This window comes from Drosophila nasuta, chromosome X, assembly GCF_023558535.2.
Source record: "Drosophila nasuta strain 15112-1781.00 chromosome X, ASM2355853v1, whole genome shotgun sequence".
Classification (NCBI taxonomy): Eukaryota; Metazoa; Arthropoda; class Insecta; order Diptera; family Drosophilidae; genus Drosophila; species Drosophila nasuta.
In genome coordinates, this window is record NC_083459.1 from 2,530,576 (window position 1) to 2,553,109 (window position 22,534).

The 22,534-nt window shown below is 40.1% G+C and overlaps 1 protein-coding gene across 1 annotated transcript in view; it reads left to right on the plus strand.

The window, feature by feature from the left end:
* The window catches only part of LOC132795497 (hornerin), a 110,834-nt gene extending 92,582 nt beyond the window's left edge, over positions 1-18,252 (plus strand). The window contains exons 4-6 of the mRNA XM_060806237.1: positions 499-1,206; positions 2,036-3,906; positions 18,114-18,252. Coding sequence (XP_060662220.1) covers positions 610-1,206; positions 2,036-3,847 — 2,409 coding nt within the window. The 5' untranslated portion in view covers positions 499-609 and the 3' untranslated portion in view covers positions 3,848-3,906; positions 18,114-18,252. The remainder of the gene's footprint in view (positions 1-498; positions 1,207-2,035; positions 3,907-18,113) is intronic.
* The last annotated feature ends 4,282 nt before the right edge of the window (positions 18,253-22,534 follow it).

The following is a 22,534-nucleotide window of genomic DNA, read 5'->3' on the forward strand; positions in this document are numbered from 1 at the left end:
CGAGAGGCGCAGGGAACTCTGCTAACTGGGAACTCTGAGAGCTAAGAGCTAAGAGCTGAGAACTGGGACTCTTGGCATGCCAACGCCAAATGTTTTACATGCGTGTTGCTCTGTTGTGCTTATTGCTGTTGTTGTTGCTGTTGTTGTGGCGGCAACAATGTTTTGTTTGGCGGTCGCATAAATAAATTGGGATTGGGATTGAAGTCGAGGAGTCCGCTCCTCTTTTCTTTTTTTTTTTGGGTTTTGGGTGCTCTCTTCCCCCCCGTTGGCTCGTCTGGATGGGCAAAGCTCATAATTCCAGCTTTTATTTGTGGGATTTCGGCATGGCATGTCAGTCATGTGTCGTTCTCTCTGTGTGTGTGTGAGTGTGTGGAGTGAGTGTGTCTGCTCTACTCCGCTCTGCTTCGCTTTGCTTGGCCCATCCGCCCGCATGCGCATTCGTAACGCTTTCAATTCTCAACGCTGATTAATGGCTTTGATTTCTCTTCTCTCCCGCAGATGATGCGCTTCTTTGTCAGCGCTTGAGTATCGCGAGTGTCGTTAGTGTAACCGATACCGGAATACCTGAGTGTCCCCATCATCATCAACAGCAGCAGCAGCAGCAGCAACATGTATCCGGCCAGCGCCAGCAGCAATGCCGCCGCCGCCGCTGCCGCAACCAAGTTCCAGAACCGTTGTGTGTCGCCGCAATTCGCCAGCTTTGCGCCGCCACCGCCCTCCGATTATCCGCCGCCCCAGCAACAGCAACAACAGCAGCAGCAGCAACAGTTGCTGTCGGGACAAACCACCGCGGTGGCTGTGCACAGTGCACCGGGACACGGCTCGATGCGACATCTGCAGCGCAACCAGGCGCTGACCATGAGTGGCCACGGACATGGACATGGCCATCCGGGACATCCAGGTCATGGTCATGCCTCACATGGACATGGCATCAACATGGGCATGAATATGGCCATGGGCATGGGACATGGCGCCGCCACATTGGGACATCACCATCAGGGTGGCCATCGCGGCGATCTCATTTTCCCCGATGACATGGATAGCATTGAGTTCTGCATGCCAGCACCGCCATCATCCTCGTCTTCATCGTCACAGCAAAACGGGGAGCTGCTCCTGCTGCAAGGTAGCCACGGGGAGGCATTCACGGAGCGACGACGTCGCGGCCACAGTCGACGCAGCAATCACAAGATGGATGTGGAGCAGCAGGTAAGATTGTCATTGAGATTATATATTTTTATTTGCTACCTATTTCCATTCCTTCTTCCTGTTTTCTATATCTTTTCCTTTATTGCATCGCAATCTGTCTTGCTTGCTGTTCATTAATTTCCCATCCTTAACTACTTGAATGACTAAGTTGCATATCTCTTTTGACTCTTGATCGCTTACATCTAATCATCTATTCATTTTCTCTCACATTCTATTCTTAAATTTTTCCCATTTTATTCTTCACATTACCTTTAATTTTTATTGATTCCACATCTGTTTAACCCGCACTACATTCATTTCGAATTTTCCTTTCACTTTTCTATCTCTATCCTTAAACGTTTTTAGTTTTTTGTTTCATGCCCAATTGTTTAGTCTTTGCTTCTGTTGTCTTGTTTCTTTGTTTTTATTTCCTTATATATTCCCTCCCCCCTTTTCTTTCATTTATTGATCTCTTTTTGTGTTATCTTACTTTTGCCTTTTCTATTCTTAACGATTCGCTGTTGTTTCATTTGAAACTTGTTTACTTTTACTTCTCTTGCGATCAGAAGTTTACCTTCCCCATTGAACTGTGCTTATTGAGGTCTCTCTTTCATCTTCTATTCCTTAAGCGTTGCTCTTCGCTACTTCCCCTATATGTTCTTATCTCCCTATTTTCCTTATTTTTCTACCCCTTAATCTTGTCTTCCTAACTCGTTCACTCATCGCCTTAATTCTCTTTATGCTCATTCTGTAACGCCCTCACTTAACTTCCACTCACCTTTCAAGCAATGTCTTCAAATTATTCACACTGTTTTCTCAATCTTCGTCTTCCTCTCCTTCCTGTGCACAGGTGAAGTGGTCGCGTAAGAACATCGCCGCCACTATGGAGCGCTTTGAGCCCACCACGAACACACAGTCGTCGTCGTCGACCTCCTCGCTGGACTATGGCTTCGCCGCTGGCGTCATGACGCCCAGCAGCAGCAGTGCCACGCCCTCGCACGGCGCTGGCTCCGGCTCGTTGGGCATGTCCTCGACGCCCTCGCTGCACGTGGCCTTCAACGGCGGAGGCGGCGCAGCTGGCGGCAGCAGCACAGCCAGCGGAAGCGGCGGAGGTGGAGGAGGAGGAGGAGCAGCAGCAGCTGCAGCCGGAGCACCATTCAATCATGTGTACTCGTATGCTTACTACGAACCCGGGGCAGCCAAATGTCATACGAATGTGCCCGCCCAGGGCAACGGTCACCATCACAATAACCATCACCATCAACAGCAGCAGCCGCAGCCGCATCCGCACTCAAAGAGTCCGCCACGCAACTCGATACGCGCCCTGCTGGCGAAGAGTTTTCGCTCAAAGTCATCGTCGCACAGCGGCCAATCGACATCGTCGTCACCCAGCGCCGAGGAGCGGGATCGTCACACGTACACCACACGCTACGGCACCACCGAGAATCTGTACGAGGAGGTCAGCGATCAGAAGATACGCAAGGTGCTATCCGACAATCGGATCGCCAGCTCCGGTTCGGGCAATGTCAAGGAGGAGCTGCGTCGTGTGCAGCACAATCACTTCCGGGTGCTCGACGAATTGAATCTGTCGCTGGAGGCCCTAATCATGCCGCCCACGCCGCCCGACATCAGTCCTAGCCACGGCGGACCGGCCAGCGCCAGCGCCAGTTCCAGCGATGTGCAGCACGAGGCGCCAACCACAAGTCACAGCAGCGGAAGCGGCAGTGGCAGTGGAAGTGGCAGCAACAGCGGCTTTGGCATGGGAATGGGCATGAGCATGGGAATGGGAATGGGGGGCATGGGTGGCATGACTGGCATGGGCATGGGTGCCATGGGCAACAGCTCGTCGTCGTCGTCATCGTCCGCACAGGCGGCCAAGAATCAAGTGCTGGCCACAGGCCAGCGGCCACGTCGCGGCGGTTTGCTGGGCGGTGCGGCGACAAGTGCCGCATCCAATTCAAGCTCGGCATCGCATGCCAGCTTGGAGAATCTGTCGAGCACATTGAACAGCATGGAGCTGAAGGATCATGCGCACAGCAGCTGCATCAATCCGGAGTTCGATGAGGGCGACCTGGACAGCGGCTTCAGTGGCAGCGGCAGCAGTAGCGGCGCCAGCTACAATGAGAGTCTGCGCTACTATAAAACGGGCACGCCCACCAGCCACAGCCACAGCCATAATCACCACAGCCATAGTCAGAGCCAGAGCCAGAGTCACAATAACAACAACGGAGGAGGCGGAGGCGGAGGAAGCAACAGCAACAATAATAATCACATACACACACTGCCGCACAATCTGAATCGCAGCTGTCGATCCTCAACCGCATCGGGCACATCCACATCGAAGAGCAGCATGGCCAGCTGTGGCGAGGATCAGGGAATTGCTGGCATGGGTCAGGGTGGCATCGGTGGCATGGCAGGCATGCCGATGGGCGGTATGCCCATGACCATGACCCCAGGCATAGCCATGAACATGGCCATGGTCGGTGCCCTGCCGGAGTCGGCGGCGTCCGTCTCCCCCTTCAACTATCAGCGTCGTTGCTCGGCGGATCAACAGCGGGCCTCGGGACGCTCGATGGCCTCGACTGCGGGATCTGGTTCCGGAAATGGAGCTGTGGCCGTTGCTGCCATGGCGCGAAACCCAAAAAGAATTTCTGGACCATGAAACCGTGATGCTACAAAAAGGCCCTGCGACACATTTGCAAGAAATGGAGCATTGTTATGGTGAGTACTCTTTTTTTGGATGCCATTCGAGAACTATAAAAAAAGACAGCAAATATTTGTAAATTTATTAATATGAGATTACATATGCATGTATATGTATTTATTAATATGAGAAAGATCGCTTACATTTTGATGCGTCGTTTGACGTGCACATCTCGGTTCAAGTCCGGGGACAGTGATTTTGAGTCTTCATTTTTTTCACATTTTTGTAATATAAACTTTATTTGGCTTAAAGTGAAAAACAATAATGTACTGTTCAGTTAAAATGTAGTATTGCCATTTATGCAATATTCATTGTATTTAGCAGGTAAACAAATTGCACAGGGTTGTACTTTCTCACTGATCAAAACAGAGTTGTATTTTGGCACAAAGCTTCGACATTTGCAGATTTTCAAGTCTCACTACAAGTTAATAGTTATAATTTTCTTCCAAATTAATTGTGTTAAGCTTTTAAAACAGTTGGCAATGATTGTGGTAATTATGCAATTGCGATAAAGTTATTTTCAACTTGACAATAAATATACTTTTTATACTAGCTTAAAGCACAGGGTTGTATTTCTACACACACAAACAGAGTTGAACATCACATACACGCTGTTTTGTTTTTGTTTTTCTTTTTGTTTTTGGCAACTTGCAATTTATGAAGCAAACATTTAATTAATTTAAATTTCTAGATTCTATAGTTTTGTATTAAACAACTTTTTTTAATTTTTTATTTTATATAAGGCAGTCTGGGAGCCTTTGAAAGTGTTTTCAAGGAAAGAGTAACGATCTTCATCTCGATATTTGGATCTCATTGATCTGTGAGCTGCGTTGTAATTCCCAAGTTGTAATTTGACACATGCTCAGTATAAATAGGAGCTTTTATGCATCCCTGACCAAGGGTCGGTCGCCCGTCTCACAGTGTCAAGGGTTGGCGACAATCCTCACTAATTGTTGCGCTTAATGGCTTCTAAAGTCTCTGTTGTAAATATTGTAAATATACGTGAGTGAAATTGTACACACATTACACATTACATTCAGAGCCTTATAATCCTAATCCTCAATAGAATTAAGTAAAAAGTAGCAAAATTTAGTTAAATTCACTGTGAGACCAGCTCTCTATGGGATGGGAGAGTAATGATCGACTTTTTGCCTTTTTTATTTAAAAAAAATCTTTTAAGCATTTTTGTCACTATTAATATATGTATGTATGTATATGAATTCTCTCTGTGATCAATGCAGATTTTGTAGATGTGTCGCGATAACTGTTTATCACACACAGTATCATAATAAATTGTTGCAATTGCCGCAACTTTTATTTAAAAGCCAACGTTAAATGCTGAGCATATCGTTACCGCTTAGCGTTATCGTTATGGTTATCGTTATTATTATGTGCAACTCCCCTCGGAAAGTTCGCGAGCTGCACCACGAAGTCTGTCTCTTGGTGTCCGTGTCTGTGTCTGTCTAACTGTTAGCAGCATCAATTTCAACTTTTCAACTTTAATCATAATAAATTTGCGGCATGGCCCAGACCCTGAGCGAGAAGTGGAGGAGGAGGGTGAGTGGTGGCACTCTTCAACTGCAAACTCAAACCCTCGGCTCCATTTCAAATCAACGAGCCACTTCCGCTGTCGCAGTCGCAGTCGCAGTTGACGTCGCTGCTGGCGTCGCGAAGCTAAAGCCAAAGAGCCGGCACTCGCATATTCCCAAGATAATAAATTTATTAACAGGCCGCCAGAGCAACAGCAACAACATCATCATTATCTGCAGCGGGCAGCGCTAAATTCCCCACACCCACCGGCCTCTATACTCTTTTTTTTGTTTTTTTGGTTCCCAACCCCAAAATGAATCAATTAAAACTGATTGAACTTCATAGATTTGTTGCAGCTTCTCTCATCTCTTTCGCTCTCTTGTTTTGTGGTTGGTTATTTTTATGCTTTCCACTTGCAACTGAAACTGGGGTAATACCGGATTCGGATTCCGATTCGGACTTAGATCCGGACCGCATCATCATCTGGGCTATGTGGGAACATTGCTCTCGGACAGCGACAGCGGCAGCGACTGTGGCATATGCCCCCATTTCCCATCTTGGCCTGCCACAGGGATTACCAGCCTCATGAGTGTGTGTGTGTGAGAGTGTATTTGGCCATTAAGGCGCCTGTTGAAATCGAAAACCCAATAACATTAAATGTCTTTCGGCCTAAGATGCAATCGCTTCCAGCATTTGCCCTCTCGTATCGATTTTCTTCAACGAGAAGAGAAGAAGACACGACACACGCACAATGAGAGCATGAAATGCCCCCATTCAATGTTCAGCACCCTTGTGAATAATGCTGTTATTCATTGCATTTTGTTATAAATCTGTCAATTTGCACAATTGTGCGTGCGCTTTGTGCATTCGACAGGGTCAGGCCGGAAAAGCCGTGCAAGGAAAAGACAGAGAGACAAAGAGAGTGTGTGAAAGAGATGAGACTAAGGCTGAGTTCTGTTCAGAGTTGTTGGTGAGGGAGGGTGAATCAATGCAGACGACACTCTGAGGCTGGCCTGAGGACTCGACTCGACTCGGCTCGAGACTACATTTGTACTCACATTCACATTCACATTCGCATTCGCATCGACATCCGCATCCGCAGGGCGAACGTAAAAAAAGCTGTTGCAAAATGCTCTCGTTGCTTGCTTTTGTGCGTGTTTTGATTTATAGTCGAATTTTGTGCCGAGGCGCAACTAATTTGCCTCGAGTGTTAAGTAGCATGCGAAAAATGATGTGCGTGAGTGTGTGTGTGTGGAGAAAGGGATAAAGGGGGAGGCGGCAGCATCATGTGGTGAGTGCATCGAAAGTGCTTGGCAGGGTGGCAAGCTAATGAAACGGAATGAACCGCATGCATATTCCATGTTTACGTCAATATCGAAGCCAGCTGTCCGTCTTTCTGCTCAATGCTTCAAACTAGTTGCATGCAACATGCCGCATTTTCGTATTTTTATTGTAAAAAAGCATTTAATTGTATATATGCGATGCTCCAACTAATTATGCAATTGCAATAATGCCAATTTTAAAATGGACAATAAATATACTTTTTATACTAGCTTGAAAAATACTAAACGCAGGGTTGTATGTATTTTCACACGCACAAGCAGAATTGTATTTTGGTACTCAATAGAACTAAATGCAAAAATGTAATTGTCTATTTGCATTTTTAAATATTCTTCAAAATTAATTGTTTGTTGCTATTAAAATAGTTTCCCATGCAACTGCAATTATTGCATTGGCAATAACTACAATTTTAATACTAGCTTTAAACACAGGGTTGTATTTCGACACACAAAAACAGAGTTGAACGTCACACATATTCTTTTTTGTTTTTGTTTTTTGTTTATTTTACGTTTTTAAAACGCTCTTTGAAAATAAACAGCTTTTCCCAGTTACTTTGATATCCTTATTAACTCTATGTTGCAAAACGTTTTAAATATTGTCAAATCGCCTGTAACCAATGTGCTACTAATAACAAATGCAGACAGAAGGAAGAAGGCGGCGACTAAAAGGGAGCCACATCAAATGCCAAATACGAAAATGAAAAGGATTTCGAATGTAAAAAGGACTGGTATCAAGAATGGGACAGGAAAAGTTCTCCGATCGCCGGACAATGTAGACGGAAGCAGGCGGGAATGGGAGTGGAGTAGAGGGAGAGGTGGGAAGAGGATGACGAGACAGGGCTCCATATGTACGCAAGGAAATCGGGCATAAACATTCACTTAGACAGCATAAAAAGAAATGAGCAAATGGCACAACACGAAATGCCAAACATTTCAATTGCAAAACGAACAACGAATTTGTCAGTTCTCGTTGTTGTTGTTGTTGTCGAAATCGAAGTCGTAGTCGAAGTTGTTGTTGTTGTTGTTGTTGTTCTCGCATTGCTACCACATATTTTTGCAATCTTTTCTATTTTTGTTTGGTTGCTGCTTTCTTTTTGATTTGTTTTGTTTGCCAAATTCGACGCACAAGTTGCCAGCTTCGATAAGCAGCCCGAGACAACAGACAACAACGGTCATAGAAGAGGGCGGAAAGAGAGATGTAAACATGGCCAACAAATTGAAGCTGAAGCTGAAGCTGTAGCTAAAGCTGTGGCCGAGGGGGAGCGGCGGGGTTGCGAAACTGTTCCGGCCAGCGAGATTTAGCCATGCTGATTAAAATTGAATGATGGCCAGAACGACAGCGACAACGAGTGACATAGAAATTGCTATACAGTTGAGCCAACGGAATAGAGCGAGAAGAGAGAGTGAGTGAGAGAGAGGAGTGAGGGGATAGCGAAAGAAGAAGAAGAAGCTCGATCCGCTAACTCGGAACTAGTAGACGAAAGCGGCACAAGGACAGACCGGCGATTGGTTTTGCGTTTGGCTTGTGCTCATGGTCGTCATGCCCTTCAACAATTACACACACACACACACACACATGCAAGCAGCACAAAAAAAAAAGAAAAGGGAAAAGAAACAAGTCAAAGTAGAAGAAGAAGCAGAAGGAAACCTTAACCCACTGATGGCGCCCGGAACGAAGCCAAAGCCGGAGACATAACATAATAAATTTGCGAGACGAGACCCCGCAACGCATTTGACACAGTGGGGCAAGTGGGGCCAAATGTGCTATGAATTATTCAATGCAATTTGGTGCAGTTTTTCATTATATAAATTCGATTATGAAAAAGAGACAAGCCTTTAACCCTTACGAGAACAAATTAAATTTGTATTAAAAATAATTTAAGTACTTTAAGACAAAATGACAATAAATAGTCACACTAGAACAGTTGACTAAACCAAAGAATTTATAAAATGACAAAAATTCAAAAATATCAACTCGTATTTTTTGACTATCGTGTTTAAAATTATAGATTTTTTGATGCAGGATTGTTCCAAAGTTACTCACTTAATATATGTATATATTATTAAAGTTCAATATTGTTGTGCTTATAAAAGTAATTCCCAGTTCATAATAAAAAGAAAATATAAACATCGCATTCTTATAAAAGTAGCTTATTGGGAAATTAGGTAAAAAGTAAATAAAATAAAAAAATGTTCAAAAAGAATTCTGGTTTTGATTACTGTGCAAATTAATAGATTTCTCAACAGACAATTGCTACTGATAAATAAAAGTGAAACCATATTCACAAAATATATTTAAATAGAAGTTTCGCATTATTTGAAATGAATTTGAATAAGTGATTAATTTAATCAAGTGATTTGAATAAAAGATTTGTGTGTTTTGGAACCAAGGTGCAAGCTGGCAGGGCGCCAAGCGCAAAAACGGAATGGGAATTTGGTTGAGCCAGGGAGAACGCTAGACGATGCTTGCCATGGAGTGGAGACAGAGGCGGAGGCGGGGGAAAGCGGACAATGGAAGTAGAGTAATAATACGAGGGTGGCTCAACTGTGGCTCAACGGTGCTCTTGGTGGTTGCTGCTGCTGCTGCTTCTGTTGCTGTTGCTGTTGCTATTGCTGCTGCTGTTGGCGTGACATTGTCAGCCTTGGACTATAACTGCGCCCTGTCCTGGGGGTTGTGTCTGCAAATCACCCACCATTTGCTTAACTGACGTTCGTTGTTGTTGTTGTTGTTGTTGTGGTTTTCGAAACTGCGTCGTCTGCGGGCACAAGAAAAACTGTAGTAAATAATTCTTTAAAGATTTAGAGACACTTGGAGAACAGATGCGTTGCCAGCAATTGCAAATTTTTATGAGATATACGCCCAAGACACATCGAGCAGAGCAAGAGTATCAAGAGGGGTGGTGACTCGATGTCGATGTCGATGTCGAAGCAGAAGCCGAAGCCGAAGCGTGCTTGATGCTGCTTTTTAGCTATTTTTGTCAGCGAGCATCGCTCTCATTCGCTCCTTCGTTCGCTTGCTCGGGTTTGCCATAAGCAGAGGCCACATATCAAGATTAATTTTTTCCCGAGATAATAAATTCAATGCAGATTAAATGGCAGACCATTAAATTATCGACTCGAAGCTGCGGGACGCTGAGGAGCAAGGAATTAAGCTCATCTGCACGCAGAGTGTGCGTGTGCCTGTGCGTGTGTGTGCGATGTGTGTGTTGGTGTGATCGGTTGAGTATTGAGATAGCACGCTGTAATTACGTTTATACGAGTATATTAAGGCTTTAGCACCAAACTTAACCAACCGAAATAATCGCAATAAAGCTTTAGCCATCTTATAACAAATTAAGCTTACTGCATAAAAAGCTTCATCTACTTGAAAAGCTGTTTATTGCGACGGAATAGTGTAAACCGTTTCTTAAGAGCATTATGAATAGAAGATTTACAATATTTTAATTTGATTGCAAATTAAATGCTCAAAATACTTCGTCAGCTTTTAGAGTTACATGAATTATTACATAAATTATAAATTGGTTTAATAATAGTTTAGTTTCAGTTGACTCCATAAAAAGCTTCTTCAACTTGAAAAGTGACTTGTGACTGAATAGTTTCTTAAGATTAGGAACCGTTTCTTAGATAAATAGAATCATCAAAACGGTTTTACTAATTAATTTGATTACCAATGAAATGTTTGCCTTTAGAATTACAAATGGAATCGCTGAAATGTATTTTTAATGAATACTGTGGATCAAAGCGTGGCAGGATAATTAAAAGGTGGGTTTGAGGGGTATTTCATATTCCAACTTTAAGCAAAGATCATCTAATTAAACTAGTGCAAACTAGTACGAACCTGAATCGAGGTTCAGCGCTGCAGGTAGCGCGTTTCTTTTTTTTGTTCTTTGGTGAGCTTGTCGGAGCGCAGTTCCATTGAAATCGAAGCAAATTGAACTGTTGAAGTCGCAGCAGCGAAACACGGCAAACAAAAGGCAGACACATCAATTAATGTGTGTGGGGAGAGCGACGGGGAACATGATTGCATAGTTTTAGGCGTTGTGCGCTGTCTTTCCCCCCTCTTCCACTCTCTCTTTGTCGCCGCTGGCAAACTGAGAGAAAAAAAGATGCCTAAGAATGTTGCAGAGCATAGAGCAGAGCAGTTAAATGCATGCGACGCGTTGGCAGCAACAATGCAAGAGACAATAACGAAAGCGACAAGCCACCACCACAGCAATAGCAACAGCAACAGCAAGGACAACAACAGATAGCAGCCACGCCCCGCACCGCATCACTCTGTCGCTATCTGGCACATCAATCAGGCTGTGCAAAAGCATCTCAAAGTCAATTTTTTGGCAAACAAACAAAACGATTGACGAGATATCGAGGACACCGCGAGCGACAGAGACAACAAAGTGTGCACAAAGAAAGGGGGAAGGGGAAGGGGGAGGGAGAGCGCCACAATCAGTGGCGCAGCTAGAGTCGGCCTCAGTTAACGTTACAGCCACAGCTGCCGCAGTCAACTGCGCTTAATCAACGCTTGATGGGCGAAACAGCGAAAAACACAGCAACAACAACAACAACAAAGAAATACCAAAAAACCAACAGCAACAACAGTAACAACAAAAAAAAGTAGATAACGAACAGAGACAGAGAAATCTGTCAAATGGTCGACTGATTGGAAAACCGCGTGCGAAACGCGCGCAAATCGCGCCCGCTTTTAATGAGACGAGATTTGTAGAAAATGCAACACGACAATGCCACACACACACACATATGAAAGTGGCAAATGTGTGTGTGTGTGTGTGTGTGGTAGACTGAGGCAAGCCGCGTTGACCGCACAATCAGTTTCCGTTTCCGGTGCAGCCGCCATTTTGTTGTTGCTGCTGCTGCTGCTGCTTGGGCTAATAAAACAAGCAACACCTTTATTTTGCCTTCTTTTTTTTGGCCAGCGTGTTGTGTTTGTCAAGGAGACGATGGGGAGGGGAAAGTAGCTCGTTGCGGTTGTTGGACTTTTAGTTTGGCAATGTAACGCGACGTGTGCTTCATTAACTGTACAAGTAAAACAGCAGCAACAACAGCAGCTGGTTGCAATCAACAACATCCAGATACTCCGCGAAAGCAGAGACTTCTTGTTTTTTATGCTATGTCGTTTAAAACGAAGAATTGTTGAATGCTGTAAATACCTCTAAGCATATTGTGTGTGTTCTAGTATACGGTTATTAATAACCCTAAAGAGAAGCACAAATGTGTGTATTTTGCCTTCTTTTCTAATATAATCTTTGATATACCACGAGCATACTTTTTTTGTTATCAATATTGATTATTAATGCAAAGTTAGCTTATATTATGTTAAGGCCCCCCTTTCTAATGAAAAATGTGCAGTATTATTTTCAAAATAATAAGTAAATCTATATACTACTACATTCACAATATACCATAAAGTAAAAAATATACCAGATTGTCAATCAAACAATTCTTAAAATATAGCAAATTAATATACTGAATGCTATATTATTCATAAATCGATATACTACTACATTCACAATATACTAAAATAATATACCGAAGAATATATAATCCTTATACTACTACATTCCCAATATACCATAAAGCCAGTAATATATCAGATTCTTAAAATATACAAATTCTTCAAATATACCAAAAAAATTTACCGAAAAATATATATTCGATATACTACTACATTCACAATATACCATAAGGTAAAAAATATACCAGATTGTCAATCAAACAATTCTTAAAGTATAGCAAATTAATATACTGAATGCTATACAATTGATAAATCGATATACTACTATATTCATACCAGATTATTAAAATATACCGGATTCTTCAAATATACCAACAGAATATATCGAAGAATATGTATTCGATATACTACTACATTCACAATATACCATAGTCAATCAAAGCATCTATTTTTGGGCCATTTTAGTTTTTTCCTATGCATAAGAGAGAAACAACAATATAAGTAATAAGGTAAACTGTTAGCTAGACATTTAACTACAGATTCATTTAATAAATCGCAACTTTATTGGATAGTGAAGCAATACAAGCAAACAAAAGCAATTACCACGCATTAGAGGACAAATTGAGCTCATATTCTGAAGATATATTTAACTTGAACAATATTATAATATATTAATTAACTTTTGCGCTTTTTCGAGCATTCTGAGCTGCTGCAGACTTTACAGGGTATTCAGCGAGTTACCACTTTGTTTGATGTTATTGCTGCTGTTGTTGTTGTTGTTACCGCTTCACACCTATATTTGTGCAACGGCTTTTGTTTGACCTGCCAGAGAGAGAGAGAGAGAGGCGGAGCGGCCTTCTCTCTGTCTGCAGTGCGTTGCTTGCGCTTCGTTTTCGCCGTGCAGCATAAACAACGGCAGACACAAACAAGCAACAACAACCGCACTGCTGACCACCTCTGTATGTATGTATGTGTGTGTGTGTGTGTGTGTTTGTTTGCATATTTACTTGGGCTTGGCACAGCGCGCATTTCCATGCAGACAACCAAAGCCGAGAGAACAGAGAACAGAACAGAAAAAGCCTCCTCCTCCTCCTTCTCCTCCTCCTCCACGTCCCCCTCCTCGTCCAGCAACAGTCTCAAGCAATTCTGAACTGCTTCGTTGGCAAACTGTGGGGCAACAGCAATGGCAATGGAAATGGAAATGGAAAATAGCAATGGCGTCAATTTATGGCCTGTCAGAAATTGTGCACCAGTCGAATTGCGCGAAAAGCGCCTTCAAAACGCTTTAATGGCGATGCGCCCAAAAAAGTATGCTACGAAATGTGCGCACTAAAGTAGGCAACACTTTTTCTTTTTCTACTCTTTTTTGGTTTTGCTGTGTGCTCAACGAAATGCAGTTGGCCCAAGTGAAAGCCAATATGTGAAGAGGCAGCAAATAAAGCGAGAGTGAGGCCAGTGTGGAGTGGGAATGAAAAGAAAAGAGATAAACAGACATAGAAAGAAAGAGGGAGGAAGAGAGAGAGAGTGTGTGTATCTTTTAATTATACTATTGTTATGAATAATTTGAATTAAATTCACATGGTTTAAATAGAAGACAACTTAGTTTAATCTTTACGGATGAGAGGGAGAGAGGAAGAGAGTGAGAGAGAGAGAGAGAGAGGGAGAGTCTGTACAAGAATCTGTCTTTTAATTATGCTGTTGTTGCGAATAACATAAATTCAATTAAATAGAAGACAAATTAGATTAAATTTTTCACAGATGAATTTATCATTGCCTGTTATAAGTTTTGTGAGTTTATAATATGCATTTATTATCTTACATATTAGAATACTATTTGCATTAACAGATTCTTCACTTAACAAAGAACAAGTTGTCATTTTAAAGCGATCATATTTTATGTTTTTTTTTTCGAGCACTAAGTGAACCAGATTCCAAATATTTAGTGCCTGCTGTGCGCTTTGATTAAAGCATAGTTCAGTTCCCATCTGCTCCGAATTGATGTTCCAGCTTGCTCCTCTTTTCCTTTGCTGAAGCGATGGTTAAAGGTTCAATGTCGCATTTTGACGGCTTTTGACTTTTGGTCGCTGTCGCTGCTGTTGTCATTTTTATATTTATATTGACGCTTTTGATATATCCATCTATAGGTGCGAGTGTGTATTAGTGTGTGCTGTGTGTGTGTGTGTGTATGCTGCTGTCTGCTGTCGTTGATTGTCTGGTTGCCTATCAGAGCGTCTGTCTGTCCGTCTATCCGTCTGTCTGGGCAACCGTTGTGCTGCACAATGACCGACGAGGCAATTGCGAAGGCCTCAGCTGTGTCTCATTCAACCATTCACGCATTCATTCCCTCACTCATTCACTCAGTCAGTCAGTCAATCATGCAGCCATTCAATTTATCGTTGACTTAACTTTTTGATGGTTACAAAATGAAATTTATGAAACCCAAACAGCGCGCAGCTTGCACGACCTGCAAATACCCTAACTCCACTCAGCTGCCAACTCAGCAACTTCACTTTAGCTTTTCGTTTTGTTGTGTGGTTATATATATTATCTGTGTGTTCCTTTTTTTTTCGGGGGTCGGGGGTCCGTCTCCCAATTCATTGCCATTCATACGCTTACATGCATCCATCAGTTGCCAGTTGCCAGTTGCCAGTTGCCAGGAGGAGCTTCGTCTCCATCTCCATCTCCAACTCCAGTTTCAGTTTCATTTTCAGTTGCTGGTCTGTTGTCTGTTTTCGGTTTTCTGTTCTCTGTTCTCTGGTCTGGGCGCTGGCAGCGTGTTATCTTTGTGGTCGCATCTATAATGGGTTTTGTCACGTCGCAGACGCGTCTGCCAGCCGATTTGCTACCCCCACCCACCCCCTCTATGTGTGTGTGTGTGTGTTACCTGCCCTGTAGCCATCAGGCTGTCCATTCTGTGCGCCTGTTTGCTGAGGCATGAAAAACGCACGTCGACATCAATAAACTTAAAACAAAAAAGCAGTTTGCCCAACCATCCGGTGGACCAACATGTGTGTGTGCCTCTCCCTCTCCCTCTCCCTCTCTCTCTCGTTCCCTTTCTCTCTCCCTCACACACACACTGTCATTGTCTCGGTATCTGGCGCATTTGTATTTCATTTGGCTGGCTGTTTAAGCCGCTTTTGGGGAGTTCTCTCTTGTCCGTCCGCTTAATAACTTTGGCGCCAAATGTCAAATGCGCTGCCCCCTCAAAATAACAACAACAACAGAAAGGACTAATAACAGCTCCTCACATCTGTGTGTGTGTGTGTGTGTGTATTTGGGTATTTGTGTGTTGTGGCAAGTGTATCAAATTGGCAGCCCGTTACGGTGTTGACTCTTCACAAATTTCCAGCATAATTGTTAAAGCTCGCAATGCGGTCAAGTGACGAAGCGTTGGCAAGACACAAGTGGCAAGTGGCAAGTGGCAAGTGGGTCGCAGGCTGTTGGCTTGGCTTCACTGGCTGGCTGGCTGGCTGACTGGCCAGACACCCAATAAAATTATATTGTACATGCATGCAACAATAAATAAATTAGAACAAGGTGCCACACGAGGCAGCTGCTGCTGCTGCTGCTGCACAGCTGAAAATTGAGATCGCCAGAGAAATGCGGCTAACACATTTTGTTTTAGCCTTTTAATAATGGACTGGACCACAGAGCAGACAATGGCCAAGAGATTTGTTGCCCTCGCTCTGCCCCCGCCTCGCCTCTCTTCCTCTCTTCCGGCGTGGGTTGAACTAACCCTACGTCGTTGTCTGCGTTGCCAGTCAGATGCAATTTATTGATAATACTTATGTATGCGGCTTCAGGGCCATGGCAGCAACAGCAACAGCAACAACTTCACATGCGACCTTTAAGCCGCTCCTTTACACAGGAGCGAAGAGCGACAAATGCAACAAAACATTTGCCAATTTGTTGCGACAAAATTTTGGCAACATTTTGCTGACCATCGAAGGCAAAGTTTGCGGCAAAGCAGATGGGGCAACATCGATAGTTGACTACTGCTGCACGAAGAAGGCGACAAAGAGCGAGAGAGAGAGAGAGAGAGAGCTGGGAATTAGAGAAAGATAGAGAAGAGAATTAAGAGAAGACCTTGTGGACACAGATATTAGCGCATTAGTTGCAGTACTTCAATAAATGTAGAAATCTATGCCGAAAGAGACAAATTAAACTAAAGGCATTGCAACAACTGAAAACAAGTAAGAAAGCTACAGTCGAGTGTGCTCGACTGTGAGATACCCGCTACCCAATTTGAATAAAAGCAATATATTTTGCGGTATTATTCTCAAAACATACCAATTATACTACAAAACTACTAAAAATATATTTTGGGGTATTATTATTAAAATATACCAAATATAATAAGAATACTAAAAATATACCAAATGGTATATTTGGTATATCGATATAGTACACCATTCAAAATATACCATAGACGGCACAATGTACCAGATTGTCGCCCAAAACAACTAAAAGCCCTAGTAAGTAGGCGTTTTTGCCCATACAAAAGTATTTCTTTAATAACTTTGACAATTTTTATCTGATCGCAACCAAATTTGTAGGAATCATAAATACTATACTTATTATTGTATATACCAAAATTCTAGCTTTACAATTACGCTTGTTATTCGATGTTTTTGATTTACGGAGGCGGAAGTGGGCGTGGCACTTGATCTGCGTGCAAACATAACAAATGCTGTCGAAAATTATAGCTCTATCTCTTATAGTCTCTGAGATCTAGGTGTTCATACGGACGGACGGACAGACGGACATGGCCCGATCATCTCGGCTGTTGACGCTTATCAAGAATATATATACTTTATAGGGTCAAGATGCCTCCTTTTACCTGTTACATACATTTCCTGCCGGCACAAAGTTATAATACCCTTCTACCCTATGGGTAGCGGGTATAAAAAGTGTGAAAGAAAACGATTTGAGCGAAATTAAAAAGTGGCTTAAAGCATTTCATGTGCCAAATGCACTTCTTTAGGGAAAAATTTGTGATACGAATGTTTATTTAGTACTAAAATACCAAAAGTGAAAGAGAAGAAAGAAATATGTAGATTATGAATAATTTATACTGTATTAAGATACTAAAAATGTGTTTTTGAATCTCCTTTATTAAGTATAAAAATACCAAAAATTTGAGTTAAAAAAATTAAAGTGTTTTTAAAGATTCTTTACTTGATGTTAAAAATACCAAAAATTATAGAGAAGAACGAATTCTTAGTTAAAATATGGTTTATTTGGTATTAAAATATCATAAATAGATAGAGATAATTTAAAGATTGTTTATTTGGTATGAAAATACAAAAAATTAAAGGGAAAAATTAAAATTGTGTATAAAGCTAATTTATTTAGTATTAAAATACCAAAAAATAATATTGAAGAGAGAAATGTTAGTTTAAAAATTCTTTATTTAATATTAAAATACCAAAAAAATATAGAGAAGCAAACAATTTTAGTTTAATAATACTTTATTTAGTGCAAAAAAAACCAAAAATGATAGAGAAAGAAATAAATTTGTGTTTATTTTCTATTAAATTACAAAAAAATTATATAGAAACTAGAAATGTTAGATTAAATATGGTTTATTTATACCAGAAATGATGGAGAATAATGAAATTTTAGTTAAAATGAAAGCACAAAAATTTTTCATTTAAATAACCAAATGATAGAGATGATAACAGATATGAAAATAGATCTATAAAAGATGCTCGATAAGTCTGAGATCGATCTCAGTTTTAAGCTGGTAATTCGACTTCTCAAAGGTGTCGAAAATGCAAAATTCTTGTCCACTTGCCATTTAAAAATGCAATTAAAGTTTAAGTATGCACTTACCATATGGACGAATCACTCAAATTAATGAAATGTTTCTCTTTCTCTGCAGGAATACAATACAAAGACTGCCTCATGCCATGCCATCCACTACTATCAACCGCATCAGCATCCACATACGCATTCGCACTCGCATTCGCATCAGCATCAGCATCAGCATCAACATCAGCAGCATCAGCGTTATCGGCAACCACACAAGTACCACAACAGCAACATCATCAGCAATAGCAACAGCAACAACAGCATCACAAGCAGCAGCAGCAGCAGCAACAACAGCGGCAGCAAAAGCAATTTCAGCCACAAACAGGCGAAGCAGCAAAAGCAACGCTTTGGTCACACTGGCCACCACAGTCGCCACTATAAGTATGATGCCATCGAGGAGTGCTGCCGTCCGATCTTTCACGAGCATTATGGTTCGTTTGCGGACATGTTGTGAGTGCGAATCGAGCGATGGAAGCGGAACGCAAGGTACCTACCACAGACTAACTACAAAGTGTTATACACCCAAGACGATAACGATAACGATAACGATAGCGATGAATGCGAATGCGATACCGATACCGATAACGATACCGATTGAAAACGATAGATGGAGAAATATGGATACTTAGGTAGTTCACTGCAGCTCGGCATTTAAGAATCAAGTAGTAAATTTTATGAATATTAAACGATAAACGATTTGAGTATTGAATATAAAATATCGATATATATGTAGATATATACATATGTATATCGATCATAATACCATATATATCTGTATGTATGTGTGTGTAATCTTTCGCAAAATGTGCACAGAACATGTTGAGTATATATATTCAAAATATATGTATTAACCATTGATATCTGGCAGATCGGGCACGCTATACGTCTATATGCTATATATTTATTCATGTACATAAACAATTGATAACCATACCCCATATATTTATACATACATATAAATAACCTCTAACTAATGTGAAAAGCGTTTTTTTTGATGTGTCGGAGACTTGAGCTGAGAATTGGAATGGAAATCGAGAGAATTGTTATGTATATCTAAATATATATATATATATATATATATTATTTTTTTTTTGTGAACTAGATCTAAAAAGTAGATTCGATAAAAGCAAAAATACGAACGAAATGAACGAGAAATATATATATTATAAAATATGGAAAACATATTATCATACACATTAATATATATGGGATATATATATATATATATATCGATAACCTTAAAAATATATATATATGAAATATAAAAACATATAAATATTTTTTTTGTTAATTTATAAACTAGCAATGCTTGTACATAGAGATAAACGATGAAATATATTGATGGCAAACATTTTAATAATAAATATAAATACATATATATATTATAAATGTTTTTTTTTTATTATTAATATTATTATTACTATTACGATAATTACTTGGTAAAGCTTAAGCTCTGAGTGTTAAATAAAAATGTAAATAAACTGGGCATGTTAACAATTTAATTGACGTGCAGCCAACAGCAAAAAAAAACAAAACAAAAACAAATGGAATTATAAAACGATAACAAAAGAACTACAAAGAGAAGAGAGAAGAGAAGCAAAGCGAAAGCGGAAGCGGAAGCAAAGTAAAAGCGAACTATTTGTGTTTGTTCAAAGCCTGTCAACTTTAAGTAAAGCGCAAATAATAATAATGATAATGATAGAAATGAAATGAAATCAAGTTTAGTAACATAATAAAGTAAAAAACGCAAAAATACGAAAAAATAAATATATATTCACACACTTACACACATAGTTGGCGAGTTGTTCACTTACTTATTGAAAAATGTGTCTTAAAAAATATATATGTGTAGATCTAAAGCTACAGTTAAACATACATATGATGGATATACAAACAAACAAATAAAAAACAAACAAATACAATATACATTAATAGAGAGTATTGCAAAAGTTGTCATTATTATTGTTCCCTTCTGTCTCGTTCTGTCCTGTCCTGTCCTGTCCAGTTCAGTCCTGTCTAGCCATCTTATCGTATCCCAATCCCCCCTTTCATGTGGTGCAACTAACTGAAACTACGATTAAGAATTACAGCAAAGATAAACTATAAAGAAAAAACACACACTGTCGATGGCAAAATAAATATACAATATAAACAGATCGATAAAGAGCAAAATGGCTGAAGACGCATGTGAAAGTCAAATTGGAAATGAAAATGAAAATGAAATTTAACCGAAAATCACAAACAGGAAATGGAAAATTTAAAATGGAAATGGAAATGGAAAATTCGCTACACAGCCAGCAAATTCGCCAAATCAAACAAAAAAGAAAAAAAAAACTTAAAAACGAAAAAAAAAAAAGCAAAGTCAACGCCAATTTCATTGCAAATCGCATATTAAAACAAAACAAAATATGAAACTAATAAAATGGCAAGCAGAAAATATAAATAAGGAAATTTTAAAAATGAATTTGTAGCAGATATAAAGAAAGCAAGCAAAACAAAACAAAACAAAATACACTCAAAAGAGAATTCCGAAAGCAAAAAGCCGAACGTCGAACCACAGCAGAGAGAAAGAGAGAGATGGAGATAGCGATAGCGATAGCGATAGAAAGAGATGCATAGATAGAGAGATGACCGCTCAGCGAGGCAATATTATCGCAAAGAAATCATTGCATACTTTTGGGCATTCACACAGAAACACACACACACACACACACGCACACACAAATGTATATCAAATTTAAATTTTAAATTCTCAAACTGTGCAGTGTTTTAAATGTCTAACATAAACGTAAAGCATAAAAAAAAAAAAAAAACACAAAAAATATATAAATAAAAAAAGAAGAGCAAATGAAATGCATTAATTATTGGATTTAAATAAATAATAATGAAGAGAATACGAAGAAAGAGAGACACACAGCATAACTAAAACCACATTAAGCACAAGTGCAACATCCCCCTCCCCCCCACACACACACACACACGCGCACACACACGAACATAAGTGAAATGATTTATGAAACTGTTTGCGTTCATTGATTAACTAGTTTCTTCCATTTGTCGCTATACATAATAATGATTAGTTGTATTTTAATTTTTTTCTTTTTGTATGCATTGCTATTTAAGTTAACTAGATTTGTTCAGTTTTGTCTTATACTTGAAGAAAAAAAAAAAAAAAGCTTAAAATGTGATATTTTATAAAACAAGAAAAACTATGAACCACAACAAGAAGCAGAAGAGGGAAAGCAAGAGGGAGCGAGAGAGAGAGAGAGAGAGAGAGAGAGAGAGAGAGAGAGAGAGAGAGCGAGTGCAACTAAAAAGGGCCGCCCGAAATCAGTTAAGAAACCGAAACCGAATAAAACCGTCTGAGAATCAAACACAAAATAACAAAACAGTAGAACGAGAGCAAAGGCAAGTTATGGATAAAGTAGACACACATACACTCAAACACACACACACACACACACATACACATACGAAACAAAAAACAAAATGAATGAGAAACGTTTGCAAATCGCAACGAAACGTTTTGCACATTATTGTCATTAAATTATGATTATTATTGTATAATTTAAGCAAAAACCCAACTGTAAGTAACGTTATGCATATATTAATTATTAAAGAAAAACAAACACAACAAATGGAAACTCGTTTTAAAACTATAATTAATTTAATGAGAAATTTAACACAAAAACAAAAAACAAAAAAGGATGAATAAAACAAAACGAAAGTCGCAGAAAACTTAATAAAGATTTAAAATGCATAACAAAAATGTTTTAATTCAACAACTTCTTTTTAATTTATAGATTCTCCCCAGCTAATTTTGTGCAATTTTTCAAATTGCTCAAAATACATTTTGATATGTTAAGCAGTCTATGTTATCGAAGCAATTGCTGTTAAGTTAGCAGCAGTTTGGTGTGTGACGCTCTCGAACACAATCCACACCATCCACGTGGAACATGTTGCGATATGTTGCAAGTCGAACACGTTTGATTGCATACTTATTACAGGTGGCCGTCGTATGCTGCATACTTTCGGGCGGCATTTTGAATGCCACTCGTTTTGTTTTGAAAAGTCTTGCAAGTTTGAACTGTATTGAAGCCTGTCTTGAGGCACACATCAATTAACATTTTTCCACAATTGAATTGTGATGTTTGTTAATAACAATTGCATTGAAACTTTAATTCTGCGTTTGGTTAGAACATCAAATTATTTAGCACAATGCACTAGAAGGAATTTGCTTGAGAGGCTTGCAATCAATTTTTAATTTATAGGCTGACTGTGAGAGAGAATGGTATTATAATTTTGTGGCAATACAAAAATTATGGAAGAGATAGAAGAGAAGTCAGCATCTCCGCATTTCACAGTCAGGAACAATTCAGTAGCTGAACATTCAATTCAGTTGTCTACCTGTCTATTGTTGTTGATTACGGCAAAAAAGTGACAAGAAAAAAGTGAAAATACCAGGCGAACATAAATCAGCAGCAAGCAATA